The sequence below is a fragment of the Mya arenaria genome, chromosome 15 (genome assembly GCF_026914265.1).
Source record: "Mya arenaria isolate MELC-2E11 chromosome 15, ASM2691426v1".
In the NCBI taxonomy this organism is placed as follows: Eukaryota; Metazoa; Mollusca; class Bivalvia; order Myida; family Myidae; genus Mya; species Mya arenaria.
Window position 1 is genome coordinate 17,530,987 of NC_069136.1, and position 20,914 is coordinate 17,551,900.

Consider the following 20,914-nt stretch of genomic DNA (forward strand, 5'->3'; position numbering starts at 1 on the left):
AAACTTGGATCGGGCTTTTGAGAATCTAACCGGATTCCTGCACTGCCTCATTGTGGGATATCAGGAGAGCGCAGTCGTCGTCCTAAGCCCGCTTGCGCCGTGAGGATGACGGGGGAGGGGTAATGACAGCGTCCTTCAAACCAATTATTTGTTCGTTGCATGCAACCTCATCAGGAGCTAGGTCTCCCGCATGCGCTTCACCTGCAAAGACGAATAATGAATATAGCGATTAAGAAGTGGCAGATACCCCATCTGAGGACATAAGCAAGTAAATTCGAAGACTAAACAATGGAAATGGCTAAGTCAATGAAGTGGAAAAGATGGTTACGGTCACAAGAAGGTCACATTTTTCATAAAGATGAAGTTGTGCAAGTATGGAAGCTGTAGATAGTACAAAAATGAATGTAAAAATGAAATGTCATTTAAAGAAAGAGGCCCTGAAAAGTGAAATATATGTTACTTACACTATTGCTGCGTTCAGGACGGTGTCCAATGACAATTTTCATGAATCAGAGCTTTGCCATGATCCACTCCTAGCCTTTCAGTAAGGCGGTTGAGCCCACCTTCTTCCTTCTATCAAGGCGTGTGCGGCTGTCTCTGAATGACTTCAAACATGCACTTACGAGTTCTGAAATCTTGCCCATTTGCGATGCCTGATCCTCCCATATCGGGCCCGTATTGTCAGTTCTCCTATAGTTCGTCATCTGCAGGTTCCAGAGGACAGAATCATCTTGCACTGGCAGAGAGCAAGCAGTGTTCTTGGTACTCCTCCTATTCTTGAAAAAATGAGTAGATGCAGAGCGTGGTGACTGCAAGCTTGGGGGTACAGCAGGGAGATCATGAGCATGGTAATGGGCGCCTTTGGTCGATGATGGTTAGGATGATGGTGTAGATGAATGGGTTTTTCCTCTACCCCGGTTCATGATCGTCTTCTTGCTTGTTGTCTTCGTTTTCTTTGATGCCATGTTAAGAGCTCACTGGCTACTGTATGAATGCGGTACTGTAGAGATCGGCGCCGTATTTATGCATAGGTTCACGCGATTGTCGGCAACTTGCCGAGCGCGCTGCGCATATACTCAACTCAACTCAACTCATTGTTATTTCCACCATTAACGGTCATATTATGTACAAATAGTTACTATGAAGGCATGATATCTATATACATGATATATGTACAAACACTAAATTAGCATATTATATCAACATGCATATTGAGATTGTGTTTGTATCCTTTGCATCAAAGTTAAGGTATAAGTCTTTTATCGAACACAATTATGCACTATTCACGAGACAGTTATAAATAAATACAATCGATCATCCCAAGAATTGTTTTCGCACTGCTTGGTAATTCTGTACACTTAGTTCTGCCCCAAGAAGTGCTACGAAAAACATTACGCTATCCATTGACAACAGTTCTTGCGCATGGCCCATGTCCATTTCTATGACGTTAGTGATTAGACGCCACCTTTCACGCCCATGTTTGGTGCACCCGTGAATGATGTGTATATCCAAATTGTCAGTAACTGTTTGACATCCATGACATCGTTGTGGCAATTGTGGTGGCCTTTTGCACCACAGTTTTGCAATAAACATTCGAATATGTTTATAACAATTTAAGTCAAATATATCATACACTGTTGCTCTACTTACACGCGGTTGCAAAATTCTGAATAGACTAAAATCCTCGTCTGACAAAGTTCGTGCAGACCATAATGAGGTATCTTTTAATGAAACAATAGTTTTAACTGTATGTTTCCATTGACGTCTAGAGGGAATTCGTTCTGGATTAACTAAAGCATTGTTGATAAAGCTTTGAAGCCCATATGTACATAGGATTTTAAATATATCAGGAATAAAACCTAAAGAAACATTTCTATCTGTTACAAACTGAAAGTATCGTCGTAAAGTCGTAGAAAAATATTCTTAGTGGTACATTTAGAGTCTAGACAAAGTATCAAATGTAAGAATAGCAATTTCTTAATGATCACCGATGAATACAATTTCTGAAGCCCAAGCATTGATTCACACATCAGATCTCGTGCGAAAATGAATCCCTGAATTTTCTTAACCATAAAATGCTGTAAGCGATTAACTGAAGCTATATCGCTTTGTACAATATTATTGCATAATTCACTACAAAAGAGAACAATTGGCATTATGATTTTAACATAGAGATTAACTGAAACTAATGGATTAAGACCATGTGGATGTACACCTTAAGCAGTCATTGCAAAGAATGCATTAGCTTTTTGGCATCTTTCTTCAATTTGTGCTTTGCACTTCATGTTAGAAACTCGTTTCACACCCAGGTGGTTCGCACTATTAGTTTGAGGAATTATATGGTCACCATACATTATTGCAACTTTGGGTGGATCTAGTTTCCTTGTAAATACGATTATTTCTGACTTGTTTACATTCATATCTATTCGCCATGACTTACAGTAGCGATATACAATGTCCATCATTTTCTGAAGATTCAAGGGAGATAACGCCAACAGGGCAATATCATCGGCGTATCCAGGATTGCCGGACTTAGTTGAAACAGCAGCCTTTGTTACTGATATCAAGATATCTCAGAAGGTTGTCGACGTAGATTAAATAGTAAAATGTAGATAAGACACCTCCTTGGCGAACTGATTTTTGTATGTTGATGCTATCTGATGTATCGCCATTAAGCCTAACAGCGCATTTAAGATTGCTATAAGATGCTTAAAGTGTAGGGAGGGCTTTTCCGACAATTCCAAACTGGCCAAGCTTTAAGAATAGAACATCATGCCACACAGCATCAAACGCAGCCTTCTGATCAAGCATGCCTACGTACACGTTACTGTTTCGTTCTATTTGTTGATAAATAGTCTCTTGTAGATAAAACTCGGTTGTAACACAGCTGAGCCCTTACGGAAACCTTCTTGTTGTTCATTGGGAAAGTTTATGTGCTGCGATTTTATAACGTCATTGATTCTGTTAAGTATAACCTTTTCAAATAGTTTGCTTAAGCATGGACTGAGGGAGACGGGCCTGAAACTGCCAGGGTCGGTCTTGTCTTTGCCTTTGTAAATAGGGATAAGAAGGCTGGTGCTCCATTTGTTAGGTGTTCGTTCATTGTATAACACGGAGTTGAAAAGAATAGCTAATGCTCCTGTCAATACTTCACCACCATGTTTTATGTATTCATTTAAAACGTTATCCATTCCGGAGCTTTTATGAAGTTTCAGGCTTCTCACTGCGCTGGTAATTTCTTCGTTTGTAACTTCTTTCGTAATTTCTAGTGACATTGCTATATCGTTATCTTCCCTTAAAAATGTTTGTAAATCTTCGTTATGTTTTTCATCCTTATTCGCGAATTTATCTTCAAACACCCTGGTAAAATATGTTTCAAAACCTCTTATAACGTTCTCATTTGCGTATGTTTTGTTATCAACAGATATTTCGTTACACATTAATGGTTTTTTACCGCTTTGTTTTCGGAGTAGTTTCCAAAATAATCGGTAGTCTAGCTCTGCAGCCATGTTCAGGTCATCGATAGCTTTGTTTTCAAATTCGTTTTGTTTACAGCGCTGAACTCGTCTAAATTCCCTTTAAGCGACTTTGTATCCGTAAAATGAATCGTTGATATAGCCTTTCGGTCTACCCTCATTGATCCATAATCGGTCTTTGTGTGGGCGGCTTTGACTTCTTCACACCAGTAGGGTTTCGCCCTTTTATTATTTGAAAGAATACTAGATGCACGGTGTAGTGCATTAGTTATTAATTCGTTGAGAAAGTCTGGACAGAATTTTGTACTTTCAACTATGAGTATACAGTTCAGTTCATTTCGTAGCATATGTTGATAGCTATGATAATTTTCAATTGTACATTTATTCCAAGCAACGTTGACACGTAGTGGTGGATTCGGTTTTCGAATAGGAGTCATACTCAAACTGCAGACTAGTGGCAAGTGGACTGATGTCATAATGTTTGCACTGTCTTCAATTATAAAGTTAATACACAAAGTAACGCATGATGATTCAAGCAATATGTGGTCGATTACTTTCCCCGTTGGCACAAACGTACCGTCATATCTATTTCCACGTACATGTTGTAATGATACCAAGTTATTGTTCATTATTAATTTTGTCAGCAATCTGGACTTGGTGTTAGCACTCTTGAACTCATGGTTTCCAATTAGCTGTCCATTGAAATCCCCTACTAGTAAAACGTCCCCAACCTGGGTGTAATAGGCTATTAATGACTGGATTTCACTTAAAACCGACTTATAGTATTCTATGTTGTTACACGATGGCATATACACACAAAACATATATAAGGCAATCTATCATGACATTTAAACTCTATTCCAAGTATACGATGGTTTTCCTTATAATTTATGGTAACTGATTTATGCTAAACGAGAGTGATTTCTTAAACATAATCGCTGTGCCTGCTTTTCCGCACATAACTGGACCAAAATTATCTACATTTTCGTCAGTATTAACAAAACAATCGTAATCTGAGTGAATGTTATTGATAAACATTGCAGATCTAGGTAAAAGTTTATGCTCATTTATAAGTTAAATATCTACGTTATACTGATCTAACATTTTTGCTAAAGGGTTGGCTGATGACATAACACCCCTACAATTCCAACAAAGAAGATTCAATGACATAACACAGATTAAAATAAGTAGGTGCGCAAGCATCGTGAACCTAAACATAATTCAAATTTGACACTTTACATAAATATATAAAATACATATATATATATATATATATATATATATATATATATATATATATATATATATATATATATATATATATATATACAAAAAACTCAGATCACTATAGTATGACACAATCGTCAGTACGTGTGTCGCTCCTGGTTGTCACTGTAACTGTTATCATGGTTACGCCAAGTATCGTCACGCATGCGTCCTCTGCGGTCACTATATCTATCGGACCGGTACCAATCGTTACATGCCGATTTAAAGTGATAACTGTCATCTTCGTAGTCACCGTGGCCGTCATAACTGTCATTACGCTGGTATTGGTAACGGGACCGCGAGCGTATATTTGATGTCCGCTCGCGAATATTGTCTTCTTTGGACTTCCATTTTCTGTAAGAAATGCCGTTAGGCCAGAAATACGCGTCGTCAATAATTGGTTCAAGATCCTCTGGCACGTTAACTTTCGCCGATGAGCCAAATCGGCCATGGAAGACACGAATGTAGGATACATAAACATCGTTGCCCTTGAAATACGTGTATAAATCATTATCCGTGGTCCTATGATCAATGTTCCCGATGTAGTACGAGACGTTCTTTCTCCTTCTGGCGGCAGTGAAACCGGTATGTTCACTGGACCCTGTTTATCTGACGTTGCGCGCGGACGTTCCAGTGTAGCTGGAGCTGCTGGAGGCTCTGCATTTTCCACTGGTTTATACTGGTCGTTGTTACTACTGCTTGTTTTGATTGGTTTATTGACCACGTTGCAATAGCTTCCGGCTTCTGATTATTTGATCTAATTGGCCGTAATGCAATTCTTCTCAGTTAATACCGGACTGTAAGACACATTGTGAGCAGTCACTGATTTGGGGCGCGGGCTTGTTGTAACGTCGGCCGTCTGCTGCATGGGTTGGCTTTTGATAACCTCTGAGTTGGTCTTTGGTTGCTGCTCGGGTAGTTCGTGGCTACAAGTCTCTTATTTACAGTGGCAATCGCAGACCCCAATCCATCAACATCATTTTGAAGCTTATTTACCTGCGAATCTGCAGTTGATGCAGGAAATCTCGCTAGCACACTTCTCAATGTCCCATTCAGAACCCTATAACTACTCACTATGTTCGAAACATCAGATTGGATGGTTTTGAGAAGCGCAGAGTCAGATGATTGCTGCTTAGATATTTTCAGAACTTCAGTACTTAGGATTGTCACTAAGGCGAGGATATCTGGTTTTGTGACTTCTTGTTGCGTAAGGTCATTATCGATAATGATAGTTTCATGAGAGGCAGTGTTAGCAAATACGTCGTAAACATCCTTGGTGTTCTCTCCGGAGATGTATGCGTTAAGTACATAGCAGTCTATAGCACACTTCCGTTCTCGTGATGTCTGCGAGGATGTTTTGCGATTTATAAGGCGGGTAGTTCGCGCGCTCTGTCGGCGAGTACATTCCTATAGCTGTCAATGCGACGATAATTGTTGTTACAACCGTTTAATAGCTGTCTAACATAGTCGTCTTTAGCTAAGCCAGCTAGTTTGCTGTCCATTTCTTGGAAAACCCGTTGGGGTAGAAACGTCTGGGAGCAGTCTTCATTTTCGGTGATACAGCTATCATCGCCCCATAGCGAATTATTATGGTTCCCACTGTTACATCGTTCTTGCTTAATACGTATTAAGCTGCTATTTATCAACGTCTTTGGGTCGGTTTCATCCATGTTATATACAAAATTTTCTCTAAAATGTGATAGTGTGACTACACCATAATGTAAAATGTGTATAGAGTGGATGCTAGCTCTAAGGAGGCGTAGTGTTATGGCCATATAAAGTACAATGTTGTTTAAAAACCCCAGTATACGTGCGTTACAGTGAACTGGAGTTTTGTGAAAATGGTCGTTTGTGCCGTTATTGTGCGCTTCTAAACATTAAGATTTGACAACTGGGCTTATCCCTGTAGTTTTCAATGTATTATATAAGTATGGTTGACAGCTGCATGGAGTTGACCTTATGACCTAATAATTCATTTTTTTGTCCAATGGATTTTTGATGAAACAATTGGAGCGAGTGGGTGAAATTACATAATGCAATTTTCACATACTGTGTTAAAAAAGAGGCGGGCGCAATCAACCCTACTTGTCCCCATATCATTAATAGTCTGAATGGAAATGTTGAACAATTCCAGCCTGCAAGTGTAATTTCAAATACATCTATAAAATGGGTGAACATTTCTACTTTCCCTTGTAAGCATGCATGTTTTTGATGGGAGAATCGTTCATATTACTCCCTTAACATTATGTTTACAGACTAACCGAAATATTTGTGAAGATAAAACATCTATTATGTATTACTGTTTTCCCCGATAACTCAAATCACCCCTCATAATCTTAATATTAGGTGAGATAATGAGTCATACTTGATATAATGAAGTCCGCTCTTCTGCTCGTGCTCGGAGGTCTGCTTGGCTCATTATAATATACATCTCTTTTTCCTAAAAGAGCTGCAGCCACTATTTCACATGCGTGCTTTAGTGCCAATTACATCTGTTTACAAGATGACAGTTTTGATGGGGGCCAATATCACTTCAAGACAAGACTGTAATTTCCCATCCGATGATTGGCTGACTGTCGCTCTTCAATATATCTCTTATATCCATTATAGAATATATGTTCTTGCAATTTCATTAGAAGCTAGCCACGTAATGATGTTAATGTTAAGATAGGATAAGCGCCTGTTTGACGGGTAATGAAATCTCTCCCTGACGTTAATGAGTAGGTACGAGACGTTGAGGAGACATTTCCATCTGTATTCCAGTATCGTTCTGTTGTTGCAATGGGATAATATATAGGTAAGTCAAAGCTCGTTTACCTTAAAACGGTTAATATTTAAGTGAGGGCAAGTTTCAAAAACATTTGATAGAAATACTGTGAGCAATTTTTTAACCAATTTGTTATAAGTGATTATTTTTTTTTCTGTATTTTGTTCAATTTTCTTACAAAGTCGCGCTCTGTAGATATGAGTTTTGACAAATATCTGTTTTCTTATATAAAAGTATATTTTACATCAAGGAATATACTATATCAACATGGAGAGAACTTAATACGGTATGTTTTGTACATATGCTTATAGGGCTTTGTTCGATGTGGCAGCAACCTGTTTAATCACTTTGAAATAAAGTTCATCGTGATCCGATGGAAACGTTTATGTCGTTTAAGGAATGGTTTAAATGGTATACAGAACGGACACTAAGGGGACCAGTGATAAAGCTTATGTTTAGTTCTTCCAACAACTTTAAATTCACCACGAGGAGACACGTGGTTAGCTATTCTAAGTTATTTACAAAGAACTACTGGGAGTTCTACTGTTGGACATAGATACCGACACAGTTATGTATTGGTCTTATAAATGCTGTCCTGACAGTAATATTTATGCGAAAAGCTAAAGAAACAAGTTCAGCAGCAATTTTTTTAAACATAAACCTGGTTTAATAGCACTGGGTAAACGCCAAAGACATAGAACATGAAAATGGGAAAAAAATCACAAACAAGAAACATGGAAGAACAGCACATAACTCCACAAACAGCACAGTGCATTCATACTATATATAAAAAACTGGGTATGCTTATCAAGGATTGTTAGGTAACGCCTTGGAACGGACAGTAAAATGTAAGTTTAACCATTGACATTGCACTGATAGTTTACAGCATTAAGTGAGGAATACAAGTCAGTTATAATATTAAAGTGATCATGAGATATTTAATACTACAATATAGTATTAAATATATACAGTTTAAAATATTACAGTTTAGTGTTTATTCATATTTTAATCTCCATAGAATTAACTGACTCATATTATACATGGCTCTCAACGTTGGTCAGTTTTATCTTTAGCATTTATTGTATGCAAGGACCGCCGTGTGGATCCTGATGGAGACAGAGGTGTCGACGGAGACCCGGGTTATACTGGCGTTCAATTGGGCCGCATCGAGTGATTCTCCAAACGCTGTCCTGGAGACATTGCTCAACAATGTCGCTCTTGGTGGAATTAAATGGGTAGAAAACAGCCCATCCGTAAGTGTAAGAAAAGCAAAAACAAGTTCTTCATCCTACTGTTTATCTATTCAAACAAGTCTATTAGGATTTTTTTAAGTAATTGATGGTTAAAATTTGCATTCAAAATTCATTTTATCGCTAAATTTCGTGTTGATTTCATCCCGATTTCATCAAGATGATTTATAAAAATAATCACATTAGCAATTTTTTTCGTTTTCCTTTTTACAAATTCCTAACTATGAGTATCTTCTTTATATATTAGATGATAGTATCTCTAGAAAATAGTTAATACTTATTTTGAGAAATTACCTCTATAACATGTTTCACACTTTGACACTAATACGCTACCATACACAGTAATATCTGAAATATAATCCCTAATACCTAATATCTAGTGATTAAGACTTATCGTCTCCTAATTATTACCTAGTTCCAGCCAATAAAGAGATAAAATATTCAAATATAAACTAAGTGTCTTCCAATAAATTTCCTAATCATGTGTTATTATCTCCAAATTGAGACTCACCGTCTTCTAAGTACTCAATATCTCTTACAAATAGTATAAACTGTGGAACTAAGATCTCCCATAGTAATTCCGTCATGAAATACTTGCTCAAATCATTTCTGCGTGATAAGATGGGATATTGCTTTGCAAGAAAGTGTTGCTGTCTTTTCTGGGAAGGATTGGAACTGTCGGTTATGCAATATTTTTAGCAATTTTCGAAAAATGGGTACGGTAAAGTTGTCGAATGAAAAATAGTATCATTTGGCTTAATGTTATAGTGAGGAATGGTTATCGCATTTGTTTTATAAAATGAATTCAGCCTTGACTATTCCACAACAACGTTAAGAGAATTTTATTGGGTGCCAATATATCACAATTCAGGACAAGCATATTGTTTTAAATCCGACGATAGACTGACTATCGCTCTTTCATTTACCGGCCTTTGTCCAATATTGAGGATTTTCTAGCCGCGTAATGATGCTAATAATCAGTTAGAGCACGCGCATCTTTCTGGGTAAATGAAGTCTCGCTGACGTAAATGAGTAGGTACGAGACGTCTAGGAGAAATTTCCAGTGTGTTTCATATATTCTCCATTGATGCTGTACCACTGTGAGACAGCATAGTGCAATGCCGACTAAATTCCATGTTTGGCGTCAACTGACTGAACTTGTAAGTAAACATGTATTATCATTTCTGAGTACATGTTCCTTTAATGTATTGCTGCACCATTGTGGGACAGCATTGGGCCATGCCAAATTAATTTCATGTTGGGTGTCAACTGGCTAGACAGTTTTAAGCCTTTACCAAATCCAAAATAACAATACAGGTTTCAAAGCTAAGTCAAGTGCATTTATAGTGCTGATTTATTTTAGCATACGTATTTAATAAATAATGAAACATTGTTTGTCAAAGCAGTTTATGAGAGAGAGAGAGTGAGAGAGAGAGAGAGAGAGAGAGAGAGAGAGAGCTTACATGTAATCGTTATGGTTTAACATGCGTTAAAATTTGCGTTTAAACATGCCATATGGATATGTTTCAATAAACCCCTCGATACCTATTAGAGAAAATGCTTTAACCACTTTGTTCTTAACTTATTAGTTATACTCCCATGTATTATCAATCTGCGTTGCATTCATTTTTATTTTTTTACTATTTGTGGCGTCTTAAAACTTCCTGTTTAATTGTCTAAAGAACAGAATTATTTCAACTGAGATAGAGCGTTTCTGTTGAGGATGACTATGATAAAACTGATACAATTTCGGATCGAGGATTAAACGTCAAAGGGGATGAACTTTGAGGCCGCATCTTAGTAGACCTCTTCCCTAGAAACCAAAGTATAACGTCCACAAATGTAGCATGGGCGTTTGAGGTTAAACTAAAGTAACACTTTTTCTTGTAACATATTGTTAATAAATTTATACCTAATTGACGCGAACAATTCACTTGGACTAATGAGGGGATAAGGGGTGGGGTTGGTTTGGCGGAGGGGTTTGGGCAGGGAGGAGCTGTGGCGGGGTGCTCCTCAAACCCATGGATTCGCTTAAAACGCGTGATAAGGACATGCATTTAAAAGCTTTCAGCTCAAATTTAAAACAAAGAAGTTTGTTTGAAACTAAATAGTAATTGACATTCTTAATGTATGCCACTGTTAGTAATTAAACCATAGAGAGGTGCCAAAACACTACTTGCACGGGTACGGATAGGTGTAAACTCTGTGTGCACTACGCCATGCAGATATGTGTACATTGTACACACTACTAATTACATCTACGAAAGAACGAAACAAATGTTTAAAGAGAAATTTCGCAATAAGCCCATGTTTAAATAGAAATTTCGCAACAAGTCCATGTTTAAAGAGAAATTTCGCAAACTAGATTTAATATCAACTACAGATTCAATACTAATGGGCCGTATTTTGCACCCTCTCTAGTAATCATTATCGCACATGTAAGCTACTGCTGTTTGATATCTCATCCCAGCGTCGTTTGCCGATACATATATTGTCACCCCGCCACCATTGTTCTAAGTCGTGGATTGATTGGTGAGGGAGGTTGGTATCCCATAATAATGAACAAATTCTACACCAATATTTTGTATCAACAAACTGTCCGGTACTTTTCCACCGGAAATAGTCATTGTATTCATCGTCTTGCTCATTCAGACGCTTGAGATACCCGGCAAGCGCCTGTGCATGCGGGAATTCCTCCACGTGGATAAAGGATCCAGGTGGGGCCACGCGCTTGTAGTCGTCTGGATGCGCACCCATCACGACCGGAACAACGTCATGCCTAGAAGAGAAAGGCACATGTTTAATATAATTTTTACACTGCTTTCACAATCGGAAAATATCTTATATATAGGATCTTGCCGCAGACCTTGCAAGAAGTTTACGCCCCTTTTCTTACAGTGCAAACAAACTAAATGTGTATTCCAACCTATAACTAAACGTCGCAAAAAACTATGACTAAACATGTCTTCAAACCTATCGTGTCTACAAACCCATAACTTGACGTGATTATAAATCTATTACGTAATGTGACTAAATATCTCTAACTTAACGTGTCTTCAAAACTTTAACTTAACATGGCTACAAACCTACTGCTTAACGTGACTAAAAACCTATAACTTAACGTCACTAGAAAGCTATAAGTAACGTGTTTTCAAACATATTACTTAACATGTATACACACTTAAAACTTAAAACTAACTTAAACTAAAATGTAATGATTAACGTGCCTAGACACACATAACTTAACGTGTCTACAAACGTATTACTTAACGTGTCTACAAACTATAACGTAACGTGTCTACAAATTAATAACATAAGGGGATTCCAAATCAAAGTTTTAACTACGTTAACACGTTTATAAACAGTTAAATGTATGTAATCAACAAGGAAAGAATTTCCAATCAAGGATTGTTCCTGAATGCAAAGGTTATATTTCTTAATTTCATGTCGTGCAGTTTTACTAGTAAAATAGCTATGCTCAAACATTGTATTAACTTTTCGTACTATATATACAACGTCTCGCGTTATTATAACGTCATAATGATAGACTGTTTCCGGTTCAAGTCGAGTCTTTACATTTAATTTTACACAATGGGTTAGAAAGAATGAATGTAAGGTTTGTTTAAATGAAGTAAAGTTTTCTTTAACAATGCTGGAAATAAATAATGCATCAAATGGGCTGATAAAAGTACGCGTGGAGTACTTTTACATGTCCAACTGCGTTTATACCCCGAAAGTGACATCAATCATGCAATTCAGTCCACTATATCCATTTAATTTCATCACTTATATATATAAATAGCTAATAAATTTCTATCAGTTTAAAGAAGCTTTGCTAAAACATTATGTTCACTGTTTTAAAAGTTACCAGGTGTTTCTAAGTGATTAAATGGAAGTGAGTTTAGGGGAATTCTGTAAGTATTTACAAATCTATTTTCAGGCTTAGTTCTTACAGATTTTTTTTTGCATTTTAAGGGGACTGAAATTCAGTGTGCTACTTACCTTAATGCATTAAGGAAGAGCTTCTCGGTAATGTAATCACGACAATTTGCATTTTCAAAAGACAAATAAAACTTGTATTCCTTCTGTAGATTTTCAAAGCAGTTATTGCCTTCCCCCTTATCACATCTCAAGTTACCGCAGGAGCCATAAAAGTCCAAATCCATGTAGTGCTGTAGCTCCTTCGCATATTCCAATCTTGCGTTTGACGCAAAACAGTTGGACACAAATATTGCTGCTAGTTTAGTCTTTCCCTCAGCGTAATTTTTATCCGACTTATAATCAGATATCTGAGTAAAATTATCGTAAACTTGATATTTATCGTACGGAGTCACCATCGTAGAGTCGTAGCGATACGTGGCTGTCCAGTTAATGACGTCATTCAGACCCTCGTAAGAAGGCGACGCTTCCGGACTTTCCAGCGCAAACATGATCCAAACCTGATCCGAATGACGGGGCACTTCTGCTTGCGCGCCTCCGAGCAATTGGCTGTTCAACTCTATTTCCTTAAATATTCTAGCGTCAAACACTTCTCCATTCGGATGACCATGCAGTTCACAGTGCTTAACAGGGCAATCATGTTCAACAAACGCTTGTTTTCCGCCATTTACGTTCCAACCCGCCAGTCCCTGTTCCAGAAGAATCCTCTTGGGAGAAAGACTTAAGTCAATCTTAGGATTAAACTTAGCTTGCAATAAAATCCTGTCGTCTGACGGATGAAATTTCCAGAGCGAGACAGGATCTTTTAAACGCTTGACAACGGTAAATGACTTATTGCTTAGTAAGCGGCTTCCAAACTGTGGGAACTTCATAGCCGTGAGAGTGTTTTTCTGTGCGTCGTAATACGAAGGCACTATCTGAAGACTTACTGTCAATACCAGAAACAGTCCGATAAGTAGTATAAACTGTCTTTTGACTTTACTGCATCGCACTGCCATAATGAAGACTGCAGTGTTATTAACACCAAAAGTCAGGTATTTGCTGAACAATTAACACATGTCCATTGGTTAAAGGCTGGGAATCTGTAGTAATGTGTTTTACGGAACAAAACGAGGCAGATCGATCTTACACGACACTTTAGGGAGTCCGTACCGCTCGTTTTTTAGTTACGACCAATTTAGATGGAATAATTCCTGAATAATTTCAAATTACTTAAATCATTTGCGAGAGAAACACCGCAGTAAAGTGATTTTCTCCCCTCTGACTGTCATAAAAGCTTTCATGCCGGGTGTCGAAATGATTTCCATGATATAAACAGATGCATCAATTTTCGCTTTTTGACAGACTTTTAATTCCGGTAGCTGATAGTTTTGTCGCCCGGAAGACAAATAGGCAAGCTTAACTTTGGTGATGGTGTCTGAAAGAGAAATATAGTTTTAAATTTAAAAGTAGCTATGACATCCTTCAGTTCGTTTTTGTCCGTAAACAATCTACTTGAATACGTATATATTGATTAAATGTTTCCGATATATTGATAAATAAGCCGACCACTGTTTGACAGAAATTGAAAAACACACACGATAAAAATAACAACTCTTCATTGAACTGAAACATGTGGACACGCGCATGATAAAAAAATATTAGTATAAAAGTATATTTAGACTGCGAAATGTTCAAACTGCGAGACGTAGTCTTTTTCAAACAAAATCCATGCTTCATATTCACAAATGTCATGAACCAAAGTTTGAGACTCAGGCACAGAAAACTAAAATATTAAATGTTTGAAAATATCTAAATATAACTGAATTTTGCTAGGATGTGATATGTGTCTGACTGCAGAAAAAAATCATGTTTTATTTAATAGGTTATTTATGATAGAAACAGCAATTCGCTCATCTTCTTTGCTCGTGTAAAAGCATTTTAAAACAAAATCTTAAAGTTTGGCTTTTCTGAGTCAGAGTCCCAAACTCAGGCACAAAACATAAGTGATTTTAAACCACGGAATAAAATATGAATGTAATGGATTCAACTCCTGCTGGTATTTTAACGGAGCTACAATATAAAAAGTTTTATTTACTTAGAATACCCTTTATTTAAAAAACTACAATATTTTTAGAATTTCATTTTATAATCCTACGAAACGTTTTTATCTTGTTCTTAATTAATATCGTAAATAATATTTGTCAATTAAATAAGCCTAACACTTTAGTTTTATCAATTTAAACTGACTCAGTTGGCAACTATGTTTTTTTAAATATTTTGATCTTGAGTAATTGTACCCAAATTTTTTCAGCAAAACAGAGCATTTTGTGTTCACATTTTAAATAATCATTAACTGTACAGTTCCAATTGAACTTTAAGTGATATGTTATTATCGAAACAAACAAGCAATACATATTAATATATAACACACAGATTTGCGCTTGATATCTGACCCTATACAACATGGCCGAGTCCCTTAACTATTAACTGATCACAAACATCTCGGTATTTCAATTAGTAAATTGCAGTCCTCGTTAGTGATACAGTGATATATTATTTAGATTTTACAAAACGTCTAATGTAAACATAGTTTATAATCAATTGAAATCGCGTAATAAAATAATATTTATTTTATAATAGTCAATAATGTATTATATTATAGCGCAGCATGTTCCTGTTAACAAATACAAGTATCTTCAAACGCAATCTGACATCCCATTTTTATATGGCAATCAACGTAGTCATATTAGCAGCCAATGAGACACGATAAGAGTTAAATTTCCCCTGTGTGGCTGGGTTGCCAATTTCATCGCTATAGTTGAAGATCAATTGTGTTCCTTAGTTCAAGTTAGGTCAGGTATGCATTGTATATTGTATATAAGATTTTGCTCGCATAGTTTATTGTTTAAATTAAACGTTCAATGTAAGCGCAGCTGCGCGATCCTTTAATTTTCATAAAACAAGCTTCCAAATGAAAGATAAAAAAGTTTTTAACATATTGTATTCTTAATTGATTATTAACCTTAAATTAGTTGTAATCCAATTATGTTTTATATTACATTTTTCTTAACCACATTTAAGATTGTGTTTTGTCGTTTGCTGTTGTTGTTTGTTAAGAAAATCTACCAAGAGCTTGTGATTTTGTTGTCTGTTGTTCTTTTTTTTCTTGAAGCAAATCTGCAAATAGCTTGTGTTTGCATTGTTTGTTGTTTTTTTCACTTCAAGAAAATCTACCAAGGGCTTGTGTTTTCGTTGTTTGTTCTTATTATTCTTTTTTCCAAATAAATATACCAAAGACTTGTGTTTACGTTCTTTGTTATCATTCGTTTTTTTCAAAAAAATCTACCAATGGCTTGTCTTTCCTTTTCTTGCTATTATTCTTTTTTTCAAAAAAACCTAAGGGTTTGAGTTTACATTGTTTGCTAGTATTCTCCTTTTCTCAAGAAAAAATTCCAAGGGCTTGTGTTTTCGTGTTTGTTTTTTGTTTAAATATATATATATATATATATATATATATATATATATATATATATATATATATATATATATATATATATATATATATATATATATAGAGAGAGAGAGAGAGAGAGAGAGAGAGAGAGAGAGAGAGAGAGGATATTTGTTTATTTCAGTGTAAGATCGTATTTTATTTCACGAGTGTCATAGAAAAACATATTTTTTTTTATGATCACGAGTGAAATTAAATACGATCTTACACTGAAATTAACAAATTTTCTGTTTCTTTTATGCTTATTTTCGGAGTTTTATTTGTTTTTTATTTATTTCTGAATTACCCCCTTTTTGAAAGGGTGCGCTTTATGCCGCTACCCGTGGGGCGCCCCTCATGCATAATTATAGCTGTCAACTTTTCTACTTTCGGTTTGCTGAGAAATAGTTCTCTGCTATTCATTCTTATAGCTTAATATTCGCTCGTTTTTTATTGCAAAGCTTTATGAACAGTAAAAAATGAAGTATTATTAGTGCACAAATGTTCCAAAAAATAATGAAAACACTTTATTTTAACCAAATTACTACGCCGCTATTTATGGAATGAAAATTTGGAAGGTCAAATGTGTTAGCAAAACAAATGTGGATACTTATTGGATTTTAACTATTCTTCTTAGTTTAAGACTGCATATACGCGTGTTTTTATAGTAAGTTAATATTCAGTCATCTTACAGACCAGTCTGTTTCGCTTTAAAATGTTTGTTTTCCAGAAGAGTAAATGCCACACTAGTTTGTTGACACATTTTGAGATGTGGGTGGGGTAAAACATATCGGATCTATTTATATATTGTTGTATGAATTCTCCAGGAAGCTCATTTTACGTACTACAACGGTTAACAGTTCAAAATACATTTGAACGATGCTATAAAATTTTATTTATGTTCGAACAGTTGCTTTTGTCTGTTATTTGTTTGGAATGAAAGCAAATGTTCGAACATTCAGCTTCAAAGATCAGTAAAATGTTTGATAAACGGGATAACCGGTAATAAACGGTAAGTTGTTAGTTTCCAATTATATATTCATTTAAATTTATAAAATATTTGTTTATTTTTTTTAACATTTTTTGACATAATTTACTGAAGTCCAGTGTTCTGTTTTGACAAAGGCAAGTACATGTAATAACAAAGGATTTTAAAAGTAGTTCTGAAAATTGATATTTTCACTCCTTATTTTGCAGTGAAAATATCAAATTGATATTTTCACTGTTGTTATTTCACTGTTAAAACCCCATATTTCATCGTAAAGCATAATATATATATATATATATATATATATATATTCAAGAAACAAAAATACCAAGGGCTTATGTTCCATGCATGAGAGCCACAAGCGTGTTGTTATCTTCATGAAAAGTTGTAAAACATTAATTAAAGACAGATTATGACAACTCCATTTTCATAATATTGACTTGCGTTCCTTGATCAACGAACACATGTTGTCATCTACATGCAAAGCTCTTGTTTGTGTTTTGGTGATTTAAACATAATATTAAAAGTCGGTTTTAAAACAAACATATTTGTGCCTCTTAAAATAATTTGTTATCTATTAAGCAGAACCGCACAATGGCGAATTCCCACGTAATCTAGACAGCACTGTCGACGAAAGTAGACGCTTACATCATAAAATAATAATTCTTTGCGAAATGAATGTGAACGGCAAATATGTTAGCGAGTCAAACAATTTTACAGCACAAATATTAATATGGAATAAAAAGGTTAAACATTTTGAAAAATACTGTCCTCCCAATGGTTTAAAATGATTTTAACCGATCTTTAATTATAAGACATGTTTTGCTTCTATTGGACCGTATTATATTTTTTGGAAAAAAAACAAGACAACAAAAGCAACAAAAACATACAAACAAACAATTAAACTACAACAACAACAATCCTGTGCTTCCATTGCAGAAACTAAATTTCTTAAAAGTAGCATATCGCTTCTCTATGACGTTCATAGTTGCACGACGTCCGGTTATTAAAGCGAATATCAGCGAGCCTGCAAATGCACTTTTAAAATAAAATTTCGAAAACGGCTTTCAAATTCAACTTTAACACATATACGTGTAGCTACAGTTACAACTATTCGTACACTTAGATAACTTCTAATATCACTCATAACACTAAACTACACCCTGGATCTTTGTCGAAGTCCGATATAATTGAGCTCTTATAGTGTTAAATGAAATATTGGACAGTTTGACAACTCTTTAATGCAACCAATGAACTTACAATTACAATTCCCGTCTTTGTTATATATTTGGTATCATTTTGAAACATTTTAAGAGTGAAGGAATATTTAAGAAAATTATTGGACAACTTGAATTAAAAATTGCATACATGAGTGATCAGGTTAAAGGCATTTTGACGTGCGAATTCCTATAAAAAAATATCAAAAAGAAATCCGATATCTTAACCACTCGGCAACAGGAACTCATACATAGCTTGCCTGATATTTGAACCTTTATTAAGTACATTAAAAACATCACGTGACAATGTCAATCAACCACTCACATAACAACATTTTACAAAAGCGTAAACAACGGTTTTGAAGACCGTGGACGCCAAAGACAATATTTGAGCATATATGAACATTTGGTGAAGGGTTTCAGCTGTCCGTATTTTAGTTTTAACACTCATGATAGTTTGACACACTTAATTTCGTATTGTAAAACAATACCGTATAAACGTCAATTTTATGAGTGAGTCCCTTTAAAATCTACTGTCATTATAATAAAACATACATATTTTGTAATATTGTCATTAGGCTGGTATTTCGTTCGTATTGAAAATACCATTACTTCATAACATTAAAACAAAAACGTCTTTAAAGTCAATGGATATATAAACCAATATAAAGCAACGTATATTCTTACTATACATCAACAATGTAAACGCTTCCGATTTTTTTTTTTATAAATGCCTTTTGTTTTCCTTGTATTGCAGTTGTATTTAGTTTCATAAAAACAAATGCAATAGGTTGCATATTCATATTACTAAACTTCCTTCAAGTTTTATAAACAAGTATCTGAATTGAAAACAAAAACAACAACAATGAAGTTTGTTTGAAGGAGGATGTACTTTAGTAAACTTTAAGCATTTTTATCACTGTTTAAACTTGAGTATACAACATTTTATATGCAATTTATAAACAAGCATGTCTTATGTGATTAAGTCCTATTATGCAATGGTAGGATAAAACTGTATGTGGTGTCCATAAACAAACACAATAAACAATACTTTCATTTTCAATGGAGAAATGCATATTTCAAGGACTGATCCGTGTACATCTTCATAAAAAACAAAACATCAAAAAGTGGTGAAACATACATCCTTAAAGGGAGAAGGTTGTTTCTAAGTTTTAATGTCATGCACCAGATGTTTTTTACTAAGATATAATGTCATGCTCAAGAGGAGTTTCTAATGTTTAATGGCATGCATAGAGGGTGTTTCTAAGGTCTATTGTCATGCTTTAAAGGGTGTTTCTAAAGTACAATGTCTTGCTTCAGCGTGTGTAACTAAGGTTAATGAAATGCTTTAGAGGGTGTTTCTAAGGTTTAATGCTATGCTTTAGAGGGTGTTTCTTAGGTTGAATGCCATGCTTTAGAAGGTGTTTCTTAGGTTTAATGTCATGCTTTAGAGCGTGTTTTAAGAAATAATGTCTTGCTTAAGAGGGTGTAACTAAGGTTTAATACCAAGCTTTAGAGGATGTTTCTAAAGTTGAATTCCATGCTTAAGAGGATATTACTCAGGTTTTACACTTTACTGACCGTTCCAAGGCGGTACCTAACAATTCTTGATAAACATATCTAGTTTTTTATATATAGTATGTATGCACTGTGCTGTTTGTGGAGTTTTGTGCTGTTCTTCCATGTTTCTTGTTTGTGAGTTTATGTTCTATGTCTTTGGCGTTTACCCAGTGCCATTAAACCGGATTTATGTTTAAATTTTTGCTTCTGAGCTTGTTTCTATAGCTTTTCGCATAAATAGTAATGCCATGCCTTAGGATGTGTTTCTTAGGTTTAATGCTATTATTTAGAGAGTATTACTAACGTTTAATGTCACGCTTCAGAGGGTGTTTCTAAGAGTTTACGGCATGCTTTAATCTGTGTCGTTGGGATAATATCGATCTCAAGAAGCTTCCGATTAATGAAAAATAAACACATATATTACAAACATTATTAATCATTGATATGTTTAAGAAGAAAAAAATCGTAATCATGTATAAATCTCTATAAATGTAGAAAAATACGAATTACCTTAATAAGTAACCTTCGCAAACCGCATTCCATAAAAATAAAATATCCACAGATGCCGGGTTATTCACAATTTTAATGAGCTCAGATTCAATGCATTAAAGTACAGAGTATTCAATTTTAGCAAATGATTAGCGTTTATACTAGTCCAAACCTTAAGTTTTCCGACCTTAATCAGAGAGATACACCGGCGGTTGACAATGTTTGCGCATGAACTTCAGATAGGAGACAATTGCTGATAACAAACATCTCGGTTGAACGGCAAAATCTTAAAGGCCCAGTGTCGGAGTTGGTATGTGGAGTTGATTATATTTAGTAATTAATGTAATTTATTTGGGTTTGGCATCGCGAAAGTTTCTCACTATCCAATTACAAATAGCAAAAAGTGCCAAAAAAAATATAGATTTTTTTCAAGTCAATAACAATAAAAAAATACTATTGATGACTTTTAAATTGTGTTTATATCTAACAT

General features: G+C 35.3%; 1 protein-coding gene across 2 annotated transcripts; it reads right to left on the bottom strand.

The window, feature by feature from the left end:
- Nucleotides 1-10,117: 10,117 nt before the first annotated feature.
- Nucleotides 10,118-20,663, bottom strand: LOC128219553 (glycoprotein 3-alpha-L-fucosyltransferase A-like). Of its 2 annotated transcripts, none has more exons than XM_052927374.1 (3): nt 20,597-20,663; nt 12,762-14,115; nt 10,118-11,538 (listed from the first exon to the last, which is right to left on the bottom strand). In XM_052927374.1, exons 2-3 carry the CDS (start codon nt 13,694-13,696, stop codon nt 11,187-11,189), a joined length of 1,287 nt encoding a protein of 428 aa, XP_052783334.1. In that variant the 5' UTR covers nt 13,697-14,115; nt 20,597-20,663; the 3' UTR covers nt 10,118-11,186. The 2 variants fall into 2 exon arrangements, with proteins under 2 accessions (XP_052783334.1, XP_052783333.1); XM_052927373.1 differs by having other exon boundaries at nt 20,446-20,645.
- Between the last annotated feature and the right edge of the window lie 251 nt (nt 20,664-20,914).